Genomic DNA, 23,500 nt, shown 5'->3' with positions numbered 1-23,500 from the left:
TCAAGAAAGCTGTGGACAAAATGGAGAGTCCAGAAGAGAGCATTTTGAAAACCTGACCTATGAGAGAGGCTAAAAAACTAGGCAAGTTTAGCCTGAGAAGAGTACACTGAGGGGAGACCTGAGAGGTCTTTAAATATGTGAGGTAGGTAAGTAATGTTTACAGATGGGTAAATCCGGATATAATTCACCCCAGGTCACACATTGAGTCAGTGGCATAGTTGGGTATAGAACCCTGGAGTCCTGATTATTATTATTTATTATTTACATCCTACTCACACCTACATTGGTGCACAGGGCTTCCATCCCTCTCTTTCATTAAGCAGGAGACCTGAGTCTCCAGTTCTAACCACTAGAAGATACTTCTCCTGATAAGCTTTAGTTTCAGTTACTATGATTTATTTGTAAGTTATTTTAGTTGAAATAAACAGAAAATGGGTTCTGTGATTTGATATGATTTAAGTTAGTTTCTAGAAAATGGAGTGATTTGACTTTAGAGAGGTGTTGGGATTTTTTATATGTTGAGTCGTGGATTTATTCGGCCCACTTCTAAAACATTAGGAAATTCTTCTTCCCTTTTGCCTTGCAGAGTTATTGTACTTCCTCAGTAAAGAAATGACCAGACACAGGAACGGCATGTGCCTTGCAGATTAAGTAGTCTCCATGCACCCAATCAGAATAATAAATGACAAAACTAGTTCTGAAAGAGGGGGATGTTGGCTGCACTCAGGATGTAGCACTACCTCCCCCAGCCAGGGCCCTGGCAAAACTTTTCCTTTGGGAACTGCCTCTTGATTGTCTGGCTGTCTCTTCCAGCTGTCTTTCTCCATGTATATGAAAACTGCCCTTTCAGAAGGGCTCAGAGGCTGTGAAGTCAGAGGCTGTGTTTAATGTCCTTAAGGGAAAGATGGATGCAATTTCAGCATTGTCTTCAAACTGCAAAGTAGAAATGTGAAAGTAGAGTTCCCACAATAATCACTGGGCACATGATAAAGATTTTCTCATAAAGTTATTTTGCCCTGGTAATTGCATCAGTTTGCGGTGAATTGATGTGAGGAGAAAGTGTCCTTCAGCTGCCTCAGTAGCTGTGTATTAAAAATAAACTGTGAGCTCAGCCAGCATGAATCAGGGATGTGCTGTGAGAACGAGGGATGGGAGCTTTGTATATGGAGATTCAAATGGTTATGGCTGACATTGTGGCTTGTGTTCAAGGGCGGCTCCTCTCCTGTCCATAAATTATTATAGGTGTAATGGTCTGAGCTCGGGCAACAATGGACAGGTGTCCCTAGCACAGATAATCCCCCACTTCGAGTGTAAACAGACTGGCTCCGTGCGGAAGCCTCAGGCTTATAGTGGAATTCTGGGTTGGTTGTGTAGGGACAGAAAAGACTCCCTGGTTCAGTGAGTCTGACCCACACATACATCCTCCCCGGGCTGTACTCTGCAGGGCTGCTCACTAACGTCCTAGATTAAATGCAATGCTAAGGCTGCAGGATGGTGTATATGGACACATACGGATTGGTTTGGCACTATGCTATTTAATGTTTTTATCAATGACCTGGAAGAAAACATAAAATCATCACTGATAAAGTTTGCAGATGACACAACAATTGGGAGGTGGTAAATAATGAAGAGGACAGGTCACTGATACAGAGCGATCTGGATCACTTGGGAAACTGGGCAGAAGCAAACAATACATATTTTAATACAGCTACATGTAAATGTGTCCATCTAGGGACAAAGAATGTAGGCCACACTTACAGGATGAGAGACTGTATCCTGGGAAGCAGTGACTCTGAAAAAGATTTGGGGGTCATCGTGGAGAATCAGCTAAACCGGAGCTGTGATGCTGTGGCACAAAAGAGCTAATGTGATCCTTGGATGCATAAACGGGAATCTTGAGTAGGAGTAGAGAGGTTATTTTATCTCTTTATATGGCACTGGTGTGATTGCTGCAGGAATACTGTGTCCAGTTCTGGTGCCTGCAATTCAAGAAGGGTGTTGATAAATTGGAGAGGATTGAGAGAGGCGCCATGAGAATGAATGAAGGATTAGAAAACCTGTCTTCTTGTGACAGACTCAAGGAGCTCCATCTGTTTAGTTTAACAAAGAGAAAGTTAGGCAGTGACTATGTGGGGTACAAATATTGAATAACGGGCTCTTCAGTCTAGCAGAGAAAGGTCTAACAGTGGCTGAAAGTTGAAGCTAGAAAATTTAGACTGGAAATAAGGGGTAAACTATTAACAATGAGGATAATGAACCACTGGAACAGTTTACCCTGGGTTGTGGTAGATTCTCCATCACGGACAATTTTTAAATCAAGATTGGATGGTTTTCTAACAGGTCTGCTCTAGGAATTATTTTGGGGAAGTGCTCTGGCCTGTTACACAGGAGCTCAGAGTAGGTGATCACAATGGTTCCTTCTGGCCTTGGAATCTAGGGAGTGATGGGACTGTTCGCAGTAATAAGTACCGTGACTAATGCTTAATGTTTCAGGGATAGTCCCAGTGTCAATAATATATTGGGCCATAATGATGATGATATTTACTACTATGGTAGTGCCTAGGGACCCCAATCTTGGACAAGGACCCCATTGTGCTGGATTCTGTACAAACAGAGAACAAAAAGAACCGCAAAGAGCTGGAAGTCTAATTGTTTTGCCGATCCATATCCTTTTGAGATATTCTTAAGTTACCGGCACCTCATTAAGAATTAATTCAAATACTTTCAGCCCTACATTTCTATGATTCTATGAGCACAGTCAAAGTATTGATCATGACTTTTAAATAAATTTCCTCACATAGCAAATTACACCAGTAATTAAACAAGAATAATTTTAAAAAGCTAATTGAGTCCTGGTCTACTCTAGAAAATTAGATCGGCTTACCTGAGCAGTGTAGTTAAGCCAACCTAAGTCCCCGTGTAGACAGTGCTAAGTCAGTGGAAGAATTCTTCCATCGATCTAACTACCACCTCTCTGGGAGGTGGATTCCCTACGCCAGCAGGAGAAGTGTCTACACTGAAGTGCTGCTGTTGTACTGCTGTACTATTTCAAGTGAAGACAAGTCCTCACTTTCCAGTCTCCTGATTTATGCTGTTTTCATTTTTCTCAGCTTGGACAGTGAAAACTTAGTAGCCAGTTTCTTTTGTTTCTGGTCCGTTTCACTTTGTCTGTCATGAGGTAAGCGACCAAGGGGAGCTAGCGAACAGGGAAGTTTGAGAGGGAGTTTGTGGGAGGGAGACGTAATATAGTCGCTATAGTTAGGAAGGGCCGCATCGCCAGTGCTGCTCCTGTCTCCTCCACCTGCGCCTGTATCCAGACAGAGAACCTAACCATGGATGCCTCTACCCAGATCCTGGTGTGGATTTGCAGACTGTGGCCTGCATTTCCCATTCACAGAAAGCCAGGCTGGGGCAGACCATCCAGTGTGAGAGGTGCCTGCTGGTGGAATCTCTCAGGAAGCAGGTGGGAGAGCTACAGGAAGAGGTACGTAGGCTGAGGAGCATCCGTGCACATGAGGAATTCATTGACAGTTTTCATATGGAGACTTCCAAGGCTTAGGAGGCTACCCAGCTAGAGAGGACTGGTGTCACGCTCCCGGGGAGGAGGATAAGGCTCTGGTACAGGGAGGACACTGGCTGCTGGTTACTGCTGGCAGCAGGCAGTGCTCCACCGCTACTCCCAGCCCACCCACCATGGTGATGAAGAACCATTATGCTGCCCTGGCAACAAGCAATGAGGAATCACCCCCAAAGGAGGAGGAGGAGAAGCCAAGTATCCCCAAGGCTGGGAGGATCACAGACATCACTCGCAGGAGGAAACATAGGGTGGTGGTGGTTGGTGACTCTCTTTTGAGGGGGACGGAGGCACCCATCTGTCGCCCTGACATGGCATCCCAGGAGGTACACTGCCTGCCAGGGGCCATATCTGAGACGTTGTGGAGGGATTGTCAAGGATCATCCGGCCCTCTGACTAGTACCCCCTGCTACTCATCCATGTGGGCACTAATGATACTGTGAGGTATGGTCCTCAGCAGATCAGAAGTGACTGCAGGGCTCTGGGGAGTAAGGGTGAGGGAGTTGGGAGCACAGGTGGTGTTCTCTTCGATCCTTCTTGTCAAGGGTAGGGGCCCAGGCAGAGACAGTTGAATCCTGGAGGTGAATGCCTGGCTGCAAAGATGGTGTCACCAGGAGGGCTTCGACTTCCTTGACCACGGGATGCTGTTCCAGGAAGAAGGACTGCTAAGCAGAAATGGGGTCCACCTATCGAGGAAGTGGAAGAACATATTTGGCTACAGACTGGCTAACCTAGTGAGGAGGGCTTTAAACTAGGTTCGAAGGGAGCAGGTGACCAAAGACCACAGGAAAGTCAAAAACATGGAGACCTGGGAGAAGGGTTGGAATTTGGGGGGAGCAAGGGCTGTTATAGCTGGGATAAGGGAGAGACAAGACAGAACTGGGGTGGGGGGGAATCAAATCAGTATCTTAGATGTATGTATACTAATGCGAGAAGTATGGGGAATAAGCAGGAAGAACTTGAAATGCTAGTAAATAAACACAACTATGACATAGTTGGCATCACAGAGACTTGGTGGGATAATACGCATGACTGGAATATTGGTATAGAAGGATACAGCTTTCTCAGGAAGGACAGGCAGGAAAAAAGGGAGGAGGTATTGCCTTCTATATTAAAAATGTATACACTTGGACTGAGGTTGAGATGGAAATAGGAGACAGATTTGTTGAAAGTCTCTGGGTAATGATAAAAGGAGTAAAACAAGGGTGATGTCATGGTGGGGTCCACTACAGACCACCTAACCAGGAAGAAGAGGTGGATGAGGCTTTTTTTAAACAACTAACAAAATCATCCAAAGCCCAGGAACTGGTGGTGATGGGGGACTTCAACTACCCAGACATCTGTTGGGAAAATAACACAGCAGCAGGGCACAGATTATCCAACAAGTTTTTGGAATATATTGGAGACAATTTTTTATTTCAGAAGGTGGAGAAAGCTACTGGGGGGGCGGCTGTTCTGGATTTGATTTTGACAAATAGGGAGGAACTGGTTGAGAATTTGAAAGTGGAAGGCAGCTTGGGTGAAAGTGATCATGAAATGGTAGAGTTCATGATTCTAAGGAATGGTAGGAGGGAGAACAGCACACTAAAGACAATGGATTTCAAGGAGGCGACTTTAGCAAACTGAGGGAGTTGGTAGGTAAGATCCCATGTGAAGCAAGTCTAAGGGGAAAAACAACTGAAGACAGTTGGCAGTTTTTCAAAGAGACATTATTAAGGGCACAAGAGCAAACTATCCCCCTGCGTAGGAAACATAGGAAGTATGGCAAGAGACCACCCTCGCTTAACCAGGAGATCTTCAATGATCTAAAAATCAAAAAAGAGTCCTACAAAAAGTGGAAACTAGGTCAAATGACAAAGGATGAATATAAACAAATAACATAAGTATGTAGGGACAAAATTAGAAAGGCCAAGGCACAAAACAGGATCAAACTAGCTAGAGATATAAAGGGTAACAAGCAAACATTCTACAAATACATTAGAAGCAAGAGGAAGACCGAGAACAGGATAGGCCCGCTACTCAATAAGAGGAGGGGAAACAATAACAGAAAATGTGGAAATGGCAGAGGTGCTTAATGACTTCTTTGTTTCGGTTTTCACCAAGAAGGTTGGTGTGGATTGGACGTCTAACACAGTGAATGCCAGTGAAAATGAAGTAGGATCAGAGGCTAAAATAGGGAAAGAACAAGTTAAAAATTACTCAGACAAGCTAGATGTCTTCAAGTCCCCAGGGCCTGATGAAATACATCCTAGAATACTCAAGGAGCTGACTGAGGAGATATCTGAGCCATTAGCAATTATCTTTGAAAAGTCATGGAAGACGGGAGAGATTCCAGAAGACTGGAAAAGGGCAAATATAGTGCCAATCTATAAAAAGGGAAATAAGGACAACCCGGGGAATTACAGACCAGTCAGCTTAACTTCTGTACCTGGAAAGATAATGGAGCAAATAATTAAGCAATCAATTTGCAAACATCTAAAAGATGATAAGGTGATAAGTAACAGTCAGCATGGATTTGTCAAGAACAGATCTTGTCAAACCAACCTGATAACTTTCTTTGACAGGATAACAAGCCTTGTGGATGGGGGTGAAGTGGTAGATGTGATATACTGTATCTTGACTTTAGTAAAGCTTTAGATACTGTCTTTCATGACCTTCTCATAAACAAATTAGGGAAAGGCAACCTAGAGGGAGCTACTGTAAGGTGGGTGCATAACTGGTTGGAAAACCGTTCCCAGAGAGTAGTTATCGATGGTTCACAGTCATGCTGGAAGGGCATAATGAGTGGGGTCCCGCAGGGATCAGTTCTGGTTCCGGTTCTATTCAATATCTTCATCAATGATTTAGATAATGGTATAGAGAGTACACTGAGCTGCCCCGGAACCTTCATGGGGCATAATAATAAGCAAAAACTTCCTCTGCAAACCCCGCAAGTGGCATCCAGCGTCTGCAAATTCACCAGAGCAGGCTGGCCTATTATATCCGCCACCTATGATTGGGAGGGCCATCTGGTCTAATCCCCTGCTAAAATGCAGGGTTTGTTGTGTCTAACCCATCCCAGACAGATGGCTCCAGCCTCCTTGTGAAAACCTCCGGCAAAGGAGCTTCCACAGCCTCCCTAGCCAGTCTGTTTCATTGTCCTGCTGTTCTTACAGTTAATACGTTTTTCCTGAGATTTAATCTAAATCTGCTGGGCTGTAGTTTGAACCCACTGCCTCTTGTCCTGCCCTGTGTGGCAAGAGAGAACGATTTTTCTCCATCTTTTTTATGGCAGCCTTTCAAGTATTTGAAGACCGCTACCATGTCCCCCCTCAATCTCCTCTTTCCTAAACTAAACATACCCACTTCCTTCAGCCTTTGCTCATATGGCTGCATTCCATCCCTTTGATCATCTTTGTCACTCACCTCTGGATCCTTTCCAATGTCTCCACATCCTTTCTATACATTGGTGACCAAAATTAGACACAGTATTCCAGCTGAGGTCTAGCCAGCACCAAGTAGAACGGTACGATCACCTCCTGTGCCATGCTATGTCTCTCTTCAAGCAACCTAAAATTGCATTTGCTTTTTTTGCAACAGCATCTCATTGCTGACTCATCACGAGGTTGTGATCTACCACAACTCCCAGATCCTTCTCAACAGTACTGCTGCCAAGCCAGTTATCCCCACTCTGTATTTGTGCATTTGTTTTTTTTTCCCTAAGTGTAGCAGGTTACATTTGTCTTTGTTGAATTTCATTTTGTTGCCTAAAGCCCAGTTCTCCAATTTATCAAGATTGCTCTGAATCTTAGATCTATCCTCCAAAGTGTTGGCAGCCTCCCTAGTTTTGTGTCATCCGCAAATCTGATCAGTATGCTCTCTATTCCTACATCCAGGTCATTAATAAATATGTTAAACATCACCGGAACCAGAACAGATCCCTGGAGAGCCCCACTTGAGACCTCCCTCCAATCTGATTCCATTAATAGTTGCTCTTTGTTTGAGGTTAACTAATTATGTATCCTCTTAATGATAGTTCTGTCAAGTCCGCATTTCTCCAGCTTACTTATCAGAATGTCAGGTGGGACTGTGTCAAAAGCTAAATTCCAGGTATATTATATTCATCTATCCCTTTGAACTTTGGAAATGCCTCCTGAAGCCATCGACATTATAATTCAAAGAAGGCAGCTGGTGCAAGCTTGCCAAAGCCTTTCTGCTCCATGCTCAGCATGGAGGAGAGTGATGATTGGGTGAGAGAGGCTGGCCTCTGCATCTCTTGGATGTGCTGGGTCAGAGTCTGTAATGACTGTCCCCGCTTAATGCAAGCAACTCGAAGGCCTGTGGGAAGCAGTTTCCTGGGATGCCAGGGGGCTTCCACTTATTCCTCCTTCACCTCCTTTTTCCAGGCTTCTATCTCCTACCTTCAAGATGCTCCATTTCCATTTCTGTGCCATGTATTCGCTGTATCTTTAGAGTGCATGTCATGCATGCCTGCTCCTTCCTGTTGCCTCACCCACCAGGGTTCATTCTCTCCTTCTCATTTAAGGTTAGCAATTCAGGAATCTGCTGCTTCACTTACTGGCATTGCCCTGATTTTCAGCTGATGGACGTTTTCAGCAACTGAGTTTGGTATTGCCAACTCTCACAGTTTTATTGCGAGTGAGACACAATATTTGGGTTTTCCTGAAAAACGCAGCATCTATAGTCACATGATTTTATGAAAATCTCAGCTTTCACCTTAACAAAAAACTAAATTTCTAGCCCTTGTGGTTGCAGAGAAAAGCTTGAACATTTGCCCCAAGGACAATGTAAAGGCTCAGAAATAAGGGGGAAAGAACCCCCCCCTCCCTAACCCCCAATATTTATTATTAAAAAAACTAATGATTTTTGAGGCCTGACTCATGGTTTTTGAATACTGGGGTTGGTGATACCTGAGTACCCTCCTCCCCCATCCAGATGTGGGCACAGAAGATCCCTTAGCAGAGGCTTCTGTGTCTTTGCTGCTGCTCTCTGTTTCCTAGGCCTCAGCATAATCTGCAGCGCTAAGGACAGAACTTGACTTTAGAAGAGGCATCAGTGTCTCAGGCAGTTGTTGTGCCAAGGATTAAAGTTCTGAGCCCTGCTCTCCCAGTGCCTGGTCATTGTAGTGCTTTGTGGACCTGCCTCCCCTCCCCATAATCTCTGAAGAAACTTCCCCATCAATGTTGGTCTTAGTCGAATTCCATGTGGACAGTATTCACATGCCATTTCACACTATTCAGCCCCTGTGATGGGGTGTCCACCCCACAAGGCAGAGCAGGTTAAATATAGGCCAGTTAACCAGAAAGGCTGCACCTGGGGGATGATGAAGCCCAGCTGGACAGGGATAGGTTGAACTTGTGTAAAGCCAGCAAGCTGAGAACAGAAGGGTGCTGCAGGGGAAGTAGTTTGCCGTCACTCCGTGTGGGAAGGGAGTGTGTTTGGGGCTACAGAGTTAAGTAGTCTGCAGTTATTCCCTGGAAGGAGGGAGTTTGCGCTGGTAAACCCCGGGGTGGAGGGGCGGAAGATAGAGCAGAGAAGTAGGAAGGAGTCCAAGGAAGTAGCAACAGGGTCTGGGAGCAAGCAGACCATTGTTTCTGGACATAGGATCCCTAAACTGGAACCTGGAATAGTGGACAGGCAGGCCGGCCCGGGTTCCCCTACCAGCCACTGGAAAGTGGCCCAGGACCTAGTCTTGGATTGGAAGCCTGTCTGGAGTAGATGAGTTCAGCTGATCCAGTGGGACTTCGATACCTCAGAAGGGAAGGACTACATAGTGACCTGGCTGGAGGGCTGAGTCATGAAGGAGCACTGCTAGTCCTGGAGAGCGAGAGGACCCGGTGTGAGCAACCAGTGGAAGGGGGGCATCGGACCTGAGTGGAGTTAATCCCCAGATGCAGCCACAAGGAAGTGCCCCATCAGTGAGCGAACACTGTGACAGCCCTGTTGTTGGCAGTGTCAGTAGAGACATTGGGCTCCTTGGGCCCATTCTATCCTCTCAGTCCTAGAGGTGGCCCTGCCATGGCAAGGTGTTGGGATATAGGTGAGGGGCCTTTCCCGAGTAAGGGAGGCTGGTACTGCAGCTGCTTGTGCTGTGCAGACTTTGGGGATAAATACTGTAGATCTTCAGTTTACAGGGATGTCAGTTTGGCAGATTTCACTGGCTCTAAATTCACTGTAAAGAAAGAGTCTTGCAAAGAGCTGCTGTTGCTTTGTTCAGTAGTGAGGAGCTGGGAGACAGGATAGCAGCAGCCGAATACAGAGCCATGAAACACAAGGCGTTAACCAAGGAAGTAATTAGCCTTTAGTCATCAGGGATGTTGAGCTGAACAAAGAATTCACAGTGAATAATTCAACCACCGTTGCTTCCTACAAACAATTGTTGAATCTCAGATCTTGTTATCATAGAATCATAGAATATCAGGGTTGGAAGGGACCTCAGGAGGTCATCTAGTCCAACCCCCTGCTCAAAGCAGGACCAATCCCCAGACAGATTTTTACCCCAGTTCCTTAAATGGCTCCCTCAAGGATTGAACTCACAACCCTGGGTTTAGCAGGCCAATGCTCAAACCATTGAGCCTAATTATTGGCAAATTTCTCCAGCAGCCTGCAGATTGTTTAAATTGCAAGTATTGTACTCGTTTGTGCTGCAACCTATGGAACTAATTTAATAAAGTTCACTGAAGCCAGTGCTTTAATTCCTGTGCATTTTATAAGATGTATTGTATATGAAACAAGGTCTCCAGTCACTGCGCATCTTCACTGGCTGTTTCAGGGCACATCTGAGCTAGTGTCTGTCATGCAAAAGCTGGTTTTCCTTTTTGAGATTGTAAAAAAAAACAAGAAAAAACCATGCAAAATATACTGGGCATCTGCTACATTTGGTTTTCAAAGGCTCATAACATTGTCAGATCAAAACCATTCTTTACCAGACCACTCAAGGGACGGCTCCTCAGCATCCCATTTCAGCCTCCAACGCAAAGCTATTTCAGAACTAAAGCTGGTCAAGTAAAGGTTGCAAGAATGTTTAGGTAAATGGGAAAGTGTACATTTTTCTCCTACTCAAAATTGGCTGAACTGTGTTTATTCACACTTGCTAACAGGCTACACTGGGACGGCGGGGGCGGGGAAACAAGCTAGGAGTGTCACAGCCCCCTGGATGAACATTTCAGAAACAGATGAGTGACTGAAAATGGGATTAGCCAGGCAGCCCTAACTGTAGGCATTAAATGCTTGGATGGTGCCCTTTGCATTAGTAAGACTTTTGATACTGTTTCGCATGACCTTCTCATAAACAAACTAGGGAAATACAACCGAGATGGAGCTACTACAAGGTGGGTGTATAACTGGTTGGAAGATCATTCCAAGAGAATAGTTATCAATGGTTCACAGTCATGCTGGAAGGGCATAATGAGTGGGGTCCCAGAGGGCTCAGTTCTGGGTCTGGTTCTGTTCAATATCTTCATCAATGATTTAGATAATGGCATAGAGAGTACACTTATAAAGTTTATGGACGATACCAAGCTGGGAGGGGTTGCAAGTGCTTTGGAGGATAGGATTATAATTCAAAATGATCTGGAGAAACTGGAGAAATGGTCTGAAGTCAATAGGATGAAATTCAATAAGGACAAATGCAAAGTACTCCACTTAGGAAGGAACAATCAGTTGCACACATACAAAATGGGAAATGACTGCCTAGGAAGGAGTACTGCGGAAAGAGATCTGGGGGTCATAGTGGATCACAAGCTAAATATGAGTCAACAGTGTAACACTGTTGCAAAAAAAGTAAACATCATCCTGGGATGTATTAGCAGGAGTATTGTAAGCAAGACACGAGAAGTAATTCTTCCGCTCTATTCCACGCTGATTAGGCCTTAACTGGAGTATTGTGTCCAGTTCTGGGTGCCACATTTCAGGAAAGATGTGGACAAATTAGAGAAAGTCAGAGAAGAGCAGCAAAAATGATTAAAGGTCTAGAAAATATGACCTATGAGGGAAGATTGAAAAAAATTGGGTTAATTGCTGTTAAAAGCTAGCTATCTCAAAGTGTTTTAACCAATCTGAATTATATTCTCCACCAGGTACAGGGGATCAGCCTCCTCATGTATTCCCTGAGGCCATGTGCCAGCACCTGTGTGCCTCAAGCTGGTGAGACGTAAGAGGGAACCCAGATGGTTTAGCCATGTCCAGTTCCCAGTCCCAGCTTTTGGTATTGTTGCTGGCTTGATGGCATCACCTGTGATTTTCTGCACAATCTGTTTATAGAGCCTGGAATACACATGCCCCTATTATAGCAACAAAGCCCAGTGCCAAGCATTGTTTGGCAAAGACTTGCATGGCTTATTTATTAAGTAAACATTAAGGAGAAGAATATTGACTGTCCCAAAATGCTGTGAGCACAAGGCATTGCTACCTCTCCCCAGCGTGTAGACGGTGAGCGAAGTTTGTTACATATAATAATGAGGCCATGACTTTGGTGCCAAGCACCACTTAGACTGAGGCATTGGTCTTTGTTGCTTTTGTCCTGTGTAGGTAATGTGTAGCTCCTTTTAGTAACATTGCTATCCAATTAGCTGATGCTGTTAGTGCTCATAACTACAGGTCAGCACAGGGGATCCCCTCGGTACCAGCAAATGAAGTTCACATGGATTCTCTGATGGAGGAAGATAGCAGAAGCAGCCTGGGTTACACCCAAAGGGGAGGGAGCTGACTTGGAGTCTGATCCGGACTACTAAGGCCTTGATGACACTTGTGTTGCCAGCTCTCGTAATCTCGAGGCTAGTAATAGGATTTGGGCCCTAGTCTTGCCATAAGAAATGCTGCAGCCCTATCACTTAGCCCTGCTTGGGAGAAAATGCCCTCTGATTGGCTGCCTACCTCACTGCCCCACCTCCCGCGGAAGAGCAGCCAGTCAGGATTGCTGCCGGAGGCAAGCCGAGCTCCTCTCTCAGCTTCCCAGAGAAGGGGAGAGGGAGCAGCTGACTCCACCCCACAGGAGGGCTGGGATGAGGAGGGAGCGGGAAGAGCCCATCAGCTCAGGGCAGTGCCACTCCCTCGTGTGACCAGGGGGTCAGTCTGCTCCCTGCTGCCCCCTCCCTTGCTGCAGCACCAGGCCTGGGGCTTGATGGGCCTGTGGGTGCATAATTAATTGCTGGCTGGGAGACAAGCAGATGTGGGGGGGATGGACACAAGATTAATGAGGATTTTGGGGTGTGAGGAGAATCTGAAAGTGCTGCACCATCAGGCAGCCACGAGAGCTCCTGCAGTAGGGACCAGAATCACCGCTGCAGGTGCTCGGAACAGTGGGGGACACTAAAATTGGTCTCCCCCATGCTGGGGATGGGCAGTGGGAGGTCAGAAGACAGCCCAGGCAATGCAGCATGATCCTTTGTGAAATGTCACTCTGATGGCGGAGACAGGGCCGGCTCTAGGTTTTTTTGCCGCCCCAAGTGGGAAAAAAAACAAAACAAAACAAAAAACCTCCGAGCTTGGTTTGCTGGTGCCTAGAGCCGGTCCTGGGCGGAGGGGCCTGACTCATTATTTTTAAACTTTTGGCATTGGCAAGACTGACATGTTCCCGCTGTTGCTTTGTCAGGGACGACAACGGGGTATCTCAGCCATGTGTTTTACCCAGCAGTGAGTGCGATTAGTGCACTGAGTTGTGTGTGCTCCTGCTCTCCCCAGTGACAGCACTGCTGGAGTACAATGTCAAGGGGAGAACTCAAGGAAAGAGTTTAGTGTAGACACAGATTCAGTGACTGCATAGGTCCAAGGGCAGTTGCTGGGGAGGGGCTGTGGAGGCTGGGATTTTGGCGTGGTGACTGCACATCCTAGGTTGAGTTCCCTAGGTTGAGAGATGGCAAAAGCCCAGTTCTTCACAAAAGCATCTGATTCCGCCTCTCCCCCTTTGCCTCACACAGGCGTTTATAAATGAAGACCCGGTACACCCTTGTGCGCGCACACACATTCTCTCTCTGGTGTTAGCTTGGGAGCAGATGAAAACATCTCCAGATTGTCATGCTCATAACTTTCTGAAATGTTCCCCTTTGGGGATGTAGCCACAAGTGATATTGGACGGGGGGAGGGGAATTTGGACAAACCCTTTTGGTCATTTGAGCTGGGAGGGGAAATAACCTTTCTAGCTGCCACACTTCCTTTCTCTTAGAGCCCTCAGAACAGCTGTGCTTTGAAAACTCTGATGCTCAGCATGTAAATAAGCATGGCCACAGGCGCTTGGTGAGGGTGGTGTCATTCTGGTTCCCTAGTCCCACCGCAAGGCTGTAGGGAGCCCAGCTGAGCTGTTCTCTGCTGCAGGACACGGTGCTCGTAGAATCCTTGGAGCAGGTCAGCAGGATTGTTAGCACTTTCTTTCCTTTTCTGTAGAAGGAAGTGAGAGAAGCTTTTTGCATTTAATCCACAAAGATGAGCAAGTAAATTTAAAAAAAAAAGTCAGGAAATACAAAAATTAAGGCTCCTTCAGCAATCTAAGGGCTCCCCCAGGAACGATGGACCATCACAGACCTCACTTTGCACTCCAAATGCAAGACATTCCTTTGACTGGCTTTCTCTAACATAAACACAGAGCAACAGGTATATTTATTTTAAAGAAAGCAAAACAAATAACCTACCAAAACAAGACACTCCACTGCATGTGCTTCTCCCCCTGAGGAGAGGGAGAGAGAACAAATAACCCATGACAGACATGTGGGCACGTTGCTTAATGCATGACAGGCAGGTGCTCAGCTAGGACGGTGATAATTGCAGTAGGAAAACCTATCTAGAATGGAATAGTGCCAGCGAGTGCTTGCTGCACAGCGCGTTGACCGTAGCAGTGGGTGATCTTTAGCTGCTGTGAATCTCCCTAGCTCTATTACTGCAGTGGAGCTGTGGCAATTTATACCAGCAGAAGCTCTGTCCCAGTGAGGCTTCTCGCAGCAGACGGCTGGTAGTGCTGGCAAGGTTTGGCCCTCCCTTGGCCACGTGCCACATCCCTAATACTTTGTATTCCAGTTTCTCTCTCCATAATTTTATATCATCAAATAACTAGGTTAATGTTACTGTTGCAACCTTCATTTTTGCATTTCCTGACTGACTTTTAAATCCTAACTGTGAAACCCTGGCCTAATGTTAACCCCTCATTTTTTTTTTGTTAGACTATAAGCTCTTTGGGAACTGTCTTTTTATCACGTGTGTACAGTGCCTACATCATGGGACCCTGTTCCTTGAATGGTGCCTCTAGAGGCTACCAAAAACAAATAATAAGTATATACAATAAATACAGATACCAATAATCCTAGAATATTTTCTGTAAGGCATTGAGGGCTCTTTAAAGAGCAAGGTAACCTTGTCCTTTGGGTGGTAGAAGGTCATTTTAGAGACATTGCCATTACCCTCAGCTTTCCAAGCTTCCCTAACTCCAGGATTTGTTCTATCTGAATTGCAAAGGGTAGAGCAGTTGCTTTGCTTTGTACCCTTTTCTGTTATATAAAGAAGGCCTCAAATATGCTGGAATCACTGGGGGGCATTCTCTAGCCAGTGTGATGCAGGCAGGCAGACTAGATGTTCATAACAGGCCCTTCTGACCTTGAGACCTAAGACTCTATGAATTTTTACCTTCAAAGAATTATCTATGTTTTGCATTAGAAGTATGAGAGAGAGAAAATGTGTGTTTGGCCTCAGGGCCTAGTGACTGAATCCTGAACTGGATCCTCTCTGCCCTCCCCTATGAGGATGCTGCCTCATTCACACTCAGCTTTTTCACTCACTCTTTGTTAGGCAGTGGAGTGAGACAGGTTTTAAAACACTTATACAAGCAGAAAATAGAGCTGCTTGGTTACTCGTGTTATTGAGTCATTTTAAAAAAACGCTGTTTTTAATACCTGCAGAATAACTTAACCCAATAAATATCCGAACAAATTTATGTAAAATTACTGATACCAGATAGGCCTAAACATCATAGCAAAAATAGAATACTGATCCCTGGGGCAAAACCTAGAGTATATAATAGAACCAAGAGTGATAGGCTATTGCATTGAAACACCCAGTTTAAACATCACCTGCAAGGGAAAGGGGGACGTGGGAGTTACTTCCCTTTGTTGTTGCTGTTTCTGGTGGATGGAGAAGGCCTGAACATTTTTTATTTTCTGCTTGGTTTTTAAACTTAGGAATGTTCGGGATTGGGGAAGTCTGCTCCTCCCTGGTTATGCTGGGGGGCCCACACAAGTGGCCTGGAAGCTCTGTTGTCTCTTAAGTGCAGGGGATGGCTGTTGAATCTTTCACACGGAAAGCTTTTCTCCCTACTGTTGTTCAGGTATTTGATTGCTGCTAAAAGCTAGCTATCTCAAAGTGTTTTAACCAATCTGAATTATATTCTCAATCCTTTCAGTTCATCAGGTTTCACTTCCCTGGTACTTGTGATGACCTCCTCCTAATGCTCCAAGTGTCCGTACAGTCTGCCAGAGAGAACCTGAATTTCTACCAGGGGAAAAAATATTTTTCTGTTTGTAAACCCATTCAGGCCCCTTTATCCATCAGGCAAAACCTCAAGAAAGGCCAAGTCTCTGAACTGCTGCCGGTAGGCCATCTTCAGCCTGGCTGGGTTTCCCTGCCCTCTCAGTTGAGTTCTGTGATAGCTGCATCTCAGGGTTGGTCTGTTGTGATGTCACTGTTCCACTTATTCTTAGTTCACTGGTGAAAGGGGACAGTCAAGTCCTAATATCTGTAATTAAGTAAACCAGAAAGAAAACAAGCAAACAAACTGACACCCCCCCTCCCCCATCTGCCCTGCTCCCACACCCTGTGTGCATCGGAGTGTAACTTCCTGAGCAGTGATCTCACTGTGGTCAGCCAGGGTGTGGAGTCTGGTGTTTCTCTTGCTAGTCAGCACCTTTATTGCCCATGTGCACCTTCTCGTGCCCCTGTTCTCCCCTGAAGCTCCCCCCTCGGGCGTGTAACATCCTGCAGAGGGGGCTGTCCCGTGCAGGGCCCAGCTTACCAGAAGCATGACACTTTTCCTGGCACACCAGCCATCTGTGTGCAGTGACCTAACCCGGCTGTGCTGGGGCCCTGGGTGACACTGTGCAGAGCGGGGAGCAGCGTTCTTCTCCAGGGCTGCCTGGGCAGCTCCTTGTTTCTTTCTATTAGAGCGCAGTGTCTCTTCAGGCCTTGGGAGCAGGCTGGCTGTGGAGCCAAGCAGGGACAGGATGCCTTGGTTGCTCCACCCCCCACAACAGGAAGTTGCAGAGGGGGGGCTCCCCCACTGCCTGAAACCAGCTCAGCACTGCATGCTATAAAGCCCTAACGCAGGCAACAGCTCTCCACTCTCCCCTTCCTGCCCTCCCAGCAGGAAGCAGATTGGGGCTAAACCCTGCCATGGGAGCCACATCCCCAAACAGCCTGACACCTGCCTGGCTCTCCACTTTGGAGGGAGATATCACCAACTTTACTCCTGGTCAGCACAGTGCTGGGGTATCAAGCACATTTCACCTTGGGCCTGTGCGGCTGGCCTGGCTCGTCCCTGCAATGCCCCAGCTTATCGCACCCAGTGCTTATGCCCACCCCAAGCAGCCCTGGGAAATGTACCCCACCCAGAGCACAGGTCACAAGACGCCTGCAGCCAGCCTGGCACAGTCCTGTGCTAGGCACCCCACACACAGTCTGCAAGAGGCAAACACCAGACCCCATGCCTGACTGCAATGAGATCGTTGGTCAGGAGGCCCTTTATCATCCGCAGCCTCATCACCGAGTGCTGCTGGCTGGTGCTGCAGGCTCAGTGCTAGTTCCTCTCCTCCCTCAGGCCACTCCTTACACCACAGACCTGGGCTAGGAGAGAAGGTGGAGGGAGATTACTGGCTTATTCCAGTCCAGGCACCAATTCAAGCTAGGCCACCTGGAGACAGACACCTCTGAGGGCATCCGACCTCTGTGAATAGAGACAAGTCCAACATGAGCACTCTGTTAACTTAGGGCTAGTCTACACTTCCCACCCGGATCAGCGGGTAGAAATCGATCTCTCGGGGATCGATTTATCGCGTCTCATCAAGACGGATAAATCGATCCCCGAATCGACGCGCGTACTCCCACCTTGTCAGGAGGAGTAAGCGCCGTCGACGGGGGAGCCGCGGCGGTCGATTTGCCGCTGTCCTCACAGCAGGATAAGTCGAATAGGATACGTCGAATTCAGTAACGCTATTCGCATAGCTGAATTTGCGTCTCTTAAATTGATTCCCCCCCTAGTGTAGACCTAGCCTTACAGACCTCCAAAAGCCAAAGGTCCCTTGAGGCCCTGACAGATGCTGTGTGACATGGGGATGCAGTTCCCTGGACTTGACGTGTGCCTGTCTTGAGAGCAGAGACCATCATCCTGCTTTTGCTCTGCTACCATTGTGAAGAGAGCTCCTAGGTATTCCTGGAAGGAACACCCTTCTAAGTCCGTTGAGTCTCACTTCCATAACTCAGCGCTGTGATGTTACTGAGCTGTGCGTACTAGCAACAGAACTGCAGATCTGTTAGGGACAGAGAGAAATGTCTCTCCAGCTGGGTAACATCCCTCATAGTGAGGGTTAATCCGTGGGTAGAGTGTGTCCTGGCAAGGCAACAAGGAGTCCGGTGGCACCTTAAAGGCTAACAGATTTATTTGGGCATAAGCTTTCCTGGGTAAAAAACCCACTTCTTCAGATGCATCAAGAAGTGAGGTTTTTTTACCCACGAAAGCTTATGCCTAAATAAATCTGTTAATCTTTAAGGTGCCACCGGACTCCTTGTTGTTTTTGTGGATACAGACCAACATGGCTACCCCTTGAAACTTGATTCCTGGCAAGGCAATAAAACATAGCATTTCTACTGTGGTTTTGCTCTCCTGAGTGTTGTACGTACACAGCCCACCAGCTCCTCTAGTGTAGGCTTGCAAACGGCAGCAGCCACCACAAAATCTTTCCAGCAGAGCTGTAGACATTGTGTGGGAGGGCCGCACAGTGGGTGGGCCATTGGAAATAGCCCTAGAGGCCTGCTGGCAAAAACCAGCAGAGAATCGGAGTAAAATAATGACCTGAAAAGAAAGCACTGAACATGCTGACTGAGCAAGGAGATGACTGAGGTGGCCTCAGTTAGGGTTACCGTATTCAAAAAATAAAAAAGAGGACACTCCACGGGGCCCTGGCCCCACCCCTTTCCCACCCCCGGCCCCGTCCCAACTCCGCCCCTTCCCCGCCCCAACTCCGCCCATTCCCCACCCCTTCCCCAAAGTCCCCGCCCTAACTCCCCCTCCTCCCTCCCAGCCACGCGAAAAGGGCTGCCCCAGCGCTACCGGCTTCACGGTTTGCCGGGCAGCCCCCAGACCCTGCGCCCCTGGCCGGCGCTTCCCCAGCGCAGCTGGAGCCCGGGAGGGGAAGCGCCCAGCCGGGGGCGCAGGGTCTGGAGGCTGCCCGGCAAACCGTGAAGCCGGTAGCGCTCGGGCTTCGGGCAGCCCCCATGTCTCCGGACCCTGTGCCCCCGGCCGGGCACTTCCCCTCCTGGGCTCCGGCTGCTGTGCTCCTCCCCTGACTCTTCAGCTCTGTTTAAGAGCTGAGCTGCCCGAGCGCTACCGGCTTCGGGCAGCCCCCATGCCTCTGGACCCTGCGCCCCCGGAGCCCGGGAGGGGAAGTGCCCGGCCGGCGGCTCAGGGTCCGGAAGCATGGGGGCTGCCCGAAGCCGGTAGCGCTCGGGCAGCTCAGCTCTTAAACAGAGCCGAAGAGTCAGGGGAGGAGCACAGCAGCCGCGGGAGGGGAAGTGCCCGGCCGGTATTTTCCCGGACATGTTCGGCTTTTTGGTAATTCCCCCCGGACGGGGGTTCGATTACCAAAAAGCCGGACATGTCCGGGAAAAACCGGACGTATGGTAACCCTACCTCAGTGTACACAGGCTCCCAGCAAGAACAGATAATGTTATTAGCAATGAGGTGAAGATGAGTATGATGAGAGTTGGGTTCTGTCATGATCAGCATCATTACTCTATTTGCCACGTGACCTGGATAAAGGGATCCTGTACCCAAATGCAAAGAGCCAATACAGTCACAGCATATCAAGCAGTTTAGCCCTGAAAGGTGGTTCCTGTCTTAGAGCTGTGGCTACCAGAAGTCCCATCCTCCCACTCATCAAGGAAAGCCCTTATTGATGGAGCACATGGTGGCAGGGTCTGCCTAATCTGTTTGTAGCCAACCTCCCTCATAGTCCACACTGGGCTGTGCCATGAATGCTCCAGGAAAAACAGGAAAGTCATGACTGGAATTAACAAGATCCTGGTTTTACAGTCATGGCCAGGCCCAAGGAGTTGAATGAGCTGAGTGGTAATCTCCAGACCAAGAAGAACAGTCAGACCCTGCACACTTCCAGAATCAGCCATGTCCTCGCACTAAGAAGGAAACATCTGGTGAAAATTGCCTCTAAAAGCAAATCTCTCTTCCGTACTTGATCTACTCTGCACTGCTGCTGGCAGGAAGTGGGCTGGGGTTTAGGTCCTTTCTGGATGGGAGTCCTGTACTGCTGTTTCTCATGCTTGGGTTCCTTCCACCTTCCCCTGGGTTTCTGTAAAACAGTGTTTGCTATATCGCTGGGCATGGTAATTCCAGTGATCTGAGTGTACCTTGCTTCCCTACCCCTTCCCTATTTGCCTGAGTGATGATGGGCTATACTTAGACCAGGTGTACCACCTATGGTGAAATGCATGTTCTAGAGGGTGACACAGTTCACAGTTCTATCTGCACTAGAGTTATGGAATAATAGCCTTCATCATTTTCTTTAAAATTGTATAGAAAATTCAGTCTTTCCTGGAAGAATTCCTGTGCCAAATGTGGGGATTCAATTTAATCATTAAAGCATAAAACAGATTTCTTCCTGTTTTAAGGGCAAACTTAGAGCAGCTTTAATTAGTCTTGGCACTGGCACCTCCATTGTGTGAGTGTGTAAAATGAGAGTGCTAATAAAACATAAGGATGAGGCTTTTTTTAAACAACTAACAAAATCATCCCAAGCACAGGACTTGTGTCAGGGTGGTTAAGCACTGGAATAAATTGGCTAGGGAGGTTGTGGAATCTCCATCATTGGAGATTTTTAAGAGCAGGTTGGACAAAGACCTGTCAGGGATGGTCTAGATAATACTTAGTCCTGCCTTGAGTGCAGGGGACTGGACTAGATGACCTCTTGAGGTCCCTTCCAGTTCTGTGATTCTATGATAAAAGAAATAAGAGATCAAAAAGCCCAGGAGGGAGGAAGTGTACAGATAAAAGGAGTCAGAGTAGCAGCCGTGTTAGTCTGTATCTGCAAAAATAACAGGAGTACTTGTGGCACCTTAGAGACTAACAAATTTATTAGAGCATAAGCTTTCGTGGGCTACAGCCCACTTCTTCGGATGCATACGAAGAAGTGGGTTGTAGCCCACGAAAGCTTATGCTCTAATAAATTTGTTAGTCTCTAAGGTGCCACAAGTACTCCTGTTATTTTTGCAGATAAAAGGAGCTCTATTGGCAGGCACTGCAGTGGGATGCACATTGGGGATGGGGCACCTCACTGCCTGTTGGAGGGGAAGCCTCTCCAAATGTGTTTGGAATCATGGATTCAGTGTTAAACTATAAAGTGGCTGGTGCTTCATGCTGGGAATAATGACAGCCCTTGTTCTGCTGAGTTTTAAGGCATTTGATTTCATTTCGGCATTTTAGGCCTTCTGCCAGTAACCAGTGCTTGCAAAATGTCTGATTGAAAATGTACTAGTGGATTACAAATATCTTGTGTCGGTATGTCCCCGCCCCTCTCCTCCTTTCATAGCCAGGTGCATGCTCAGCTTGGCTGTAATCCTTGCCTGCTTCACTGGCCTGTGCTGACTGGTTTGCTGTCTGCTAGAATATCCTCAAGCTTACTCTGGTCTCCTTCTCTTCCAGGATGATGCACTCTTTGAATGAATGGTTATGGTGGCATGAGTACTGGCTTCCCCCAGGAATCACCTGGGAAGACATGAAGGAATCTGAGGACATCCATTACCCTCAGCCTCAAGACCTCCTGCTCAGCATCCCCTGTACCCTGCTCTTGATTATTATCCGGTACCTCTTTGAAAGGTGAGTCTGTTTCCCCTGTTGGCAATTTGGGCCCTGCAACTGGGAGCCAACATGTGGCCAGTGGATGTTCCCGGTGTGGCCCACAGAGACTTCAGCTTTGAGCATGTGCTGAGACAGTTGTATCATTATTCTCCCAATAGCACCTGGCACTTCACAATCTAGAGAGTGCCAAACAGAGAACGCAAACTGTGCCTCGAGGGTCTAACACTCAACAGCATTCCCACCCCTCTTCAAAAGCACCTAGAAGCTTTTTTTCTCTTGTAGTGTTTGTAGAATAAGCACTGTTGGTCCTGGATTAGTTTTTATGCTTGTGCTTTAGAAGCAGATATAATATTGTGTGTTTGTGTTTGTTCTCTTGCACCTTATCGGCTGCTTCTGGGCCCAGAGCACTATAGACGTAAAGTTAGATTATCCAGGTAGTGTCTGCTATAATTAAGGCTGTAAAATAGTTTCCCTTTTCAGATTCTCAGAACTTTTTGAAACTGTCTTCTTTGGGCTGAAACTTTCTATCCCTGGTCTCTATCCCAGGATGAATTAATTCTTTTTAGCTAGTTTGATCAAAAACCATGCAGCTGTTTTTTAAGCTTAAAGAGGGTAGAGAAGAAAATTTGGTATTTTTAAGAATTGTGGTGATCTCTTGAGTAAGGTTGGGAAAGAAATCTCAAAAACAGATGCCTCTCTAGGCATCCATAGTCCCTGAGGTCTAAGGGGAGCTTGGCTGAGTTTAGAGCATTCTGAACTGTGCTGTAGTTGTGTGTTAAGTTTTAATTGGGGATGTGAACCCCAGTGTGTCTGTGCATGTATGTGCAGCTATTTAACTGTGTGGGTGAATGACTAGTCCCCTCAATTGCTCCCAACCAGCCTAAAACACCCACGGCAAAAGGGTTCTTTTCCTTCTCGTCAAAATACCTGCTTGGCCTGGGGGTTGATACAGGGCTGGAAGCTACTTATTCTGTGCCCACCATTCCCACTCGCTGGCCTTAAAACGACTGTGAGCTCAACAAATGAACTCTTTGCTTATTTAGTGAGGCCTTTTACCCACCTCTTGAGAGAAGATAATGTCAATAGCTCCATTTGACAGATAGGCTGACAGGCAAAGAGGGGTTAAGCCCAAGGCAGAGCTGGGACTAGAATCCGTGTCTGTAGTCAGCTGACCCCATGTCTTTCCATCACTGTGGTGCCCCCAGGCGAATTGCAAATTAACCCTCTAGGCCTTAGTCTTGGTTCCCTACCTAACCCTGTGCAGTCATTTATACAGCGCAAACTGAAAGTGAAATCTTTCTGTTCTAATTCAGTAGTGTTTCACTTCATACTGGTGCACATCACTGCCCAAGGTGCATGGCAAGCCCACATCTGATCCTCTGAACGGGATTAGTAACGTTTAACCACATTTGCGAAAAGGTTTCAGACCTGCAGATGGAAAAATGCTAGTATAACTGCACAATGAATGTGTTATGTCTTCCCCTCTGTGTCAATCCACAGAGCATATGAGCTGGTTGAGCCGCCCGGTAGGCAACCTTGTCTCTTTAGCTCAAGCTGTAAAGACTCGTTCTGTTAGTTCTGAAGGTCCAGAGTTCAGCCCCCTGGCATGTCAATCAACATGGTGTAAGTGTAAAGTACTATTATGATTCTCCCCATTTTACGAGTTGGGAAAACTGAACCACGTGGAGCATGAGGTTCTTGCCTAGCAGACTCTGTGCCCTGGTTTCCAAACTGTACTCCATGAAGCCCTTGGCAGAGGCCTGTATAGAATCAACTGTTCATATGGTGCTGGCTTCTCCTCCTGGTTTCTAGCTGCTAAATCCTACTGAAAGAAGATTAAATGTTTTCCCAGTATTACTTCTCCA

The 23,500-nt window shown here is 47.0% G+C and overlaps 1 protein-coding gene across 1 annotated transcript in view; it reads left to right on the top strand.

Moving 5' to 3' along the window:
- Positions 1-23,500, top strand: part of CERS4 (ceramide synthase 4) — a 124,665-nt gene that overhangs the window by 18,515 nt on the left and 82,650 nt on the right. The window contains exon 2 of the mRNA XM_065422098.1: positions 21,480-21,653. Within this exon, the coding sequence (XP_065278170.1) occupies positions 21,481-21,653 (173 nt within the window). The 5' untranslated portion in view covers position 21,480. The remainder of the gene's footprint in view (positions 1-21,479; positions 21,654-23,500) is intronic.

The sequence above is a fragment of the Emys orbicularis genome, chromosome 24 (assembly GCF_028017835.1).
Source record: "Emys orbicularis isolate rEmyOrb1 chromosome 24, rEmyOrb1.hap1, whole genome shotgun sequence".
NCBI classification, from domain to species: Eukaryota; Metazoa; Chordata; order Testudines; family Emydidae; genus Emys; species Emys orbicularis.
The sequence above is the reverse complement of the archived record's forward strand: the minus strand, read 5'-3'. Positions and strand labels throughout refer to the sequence as shown.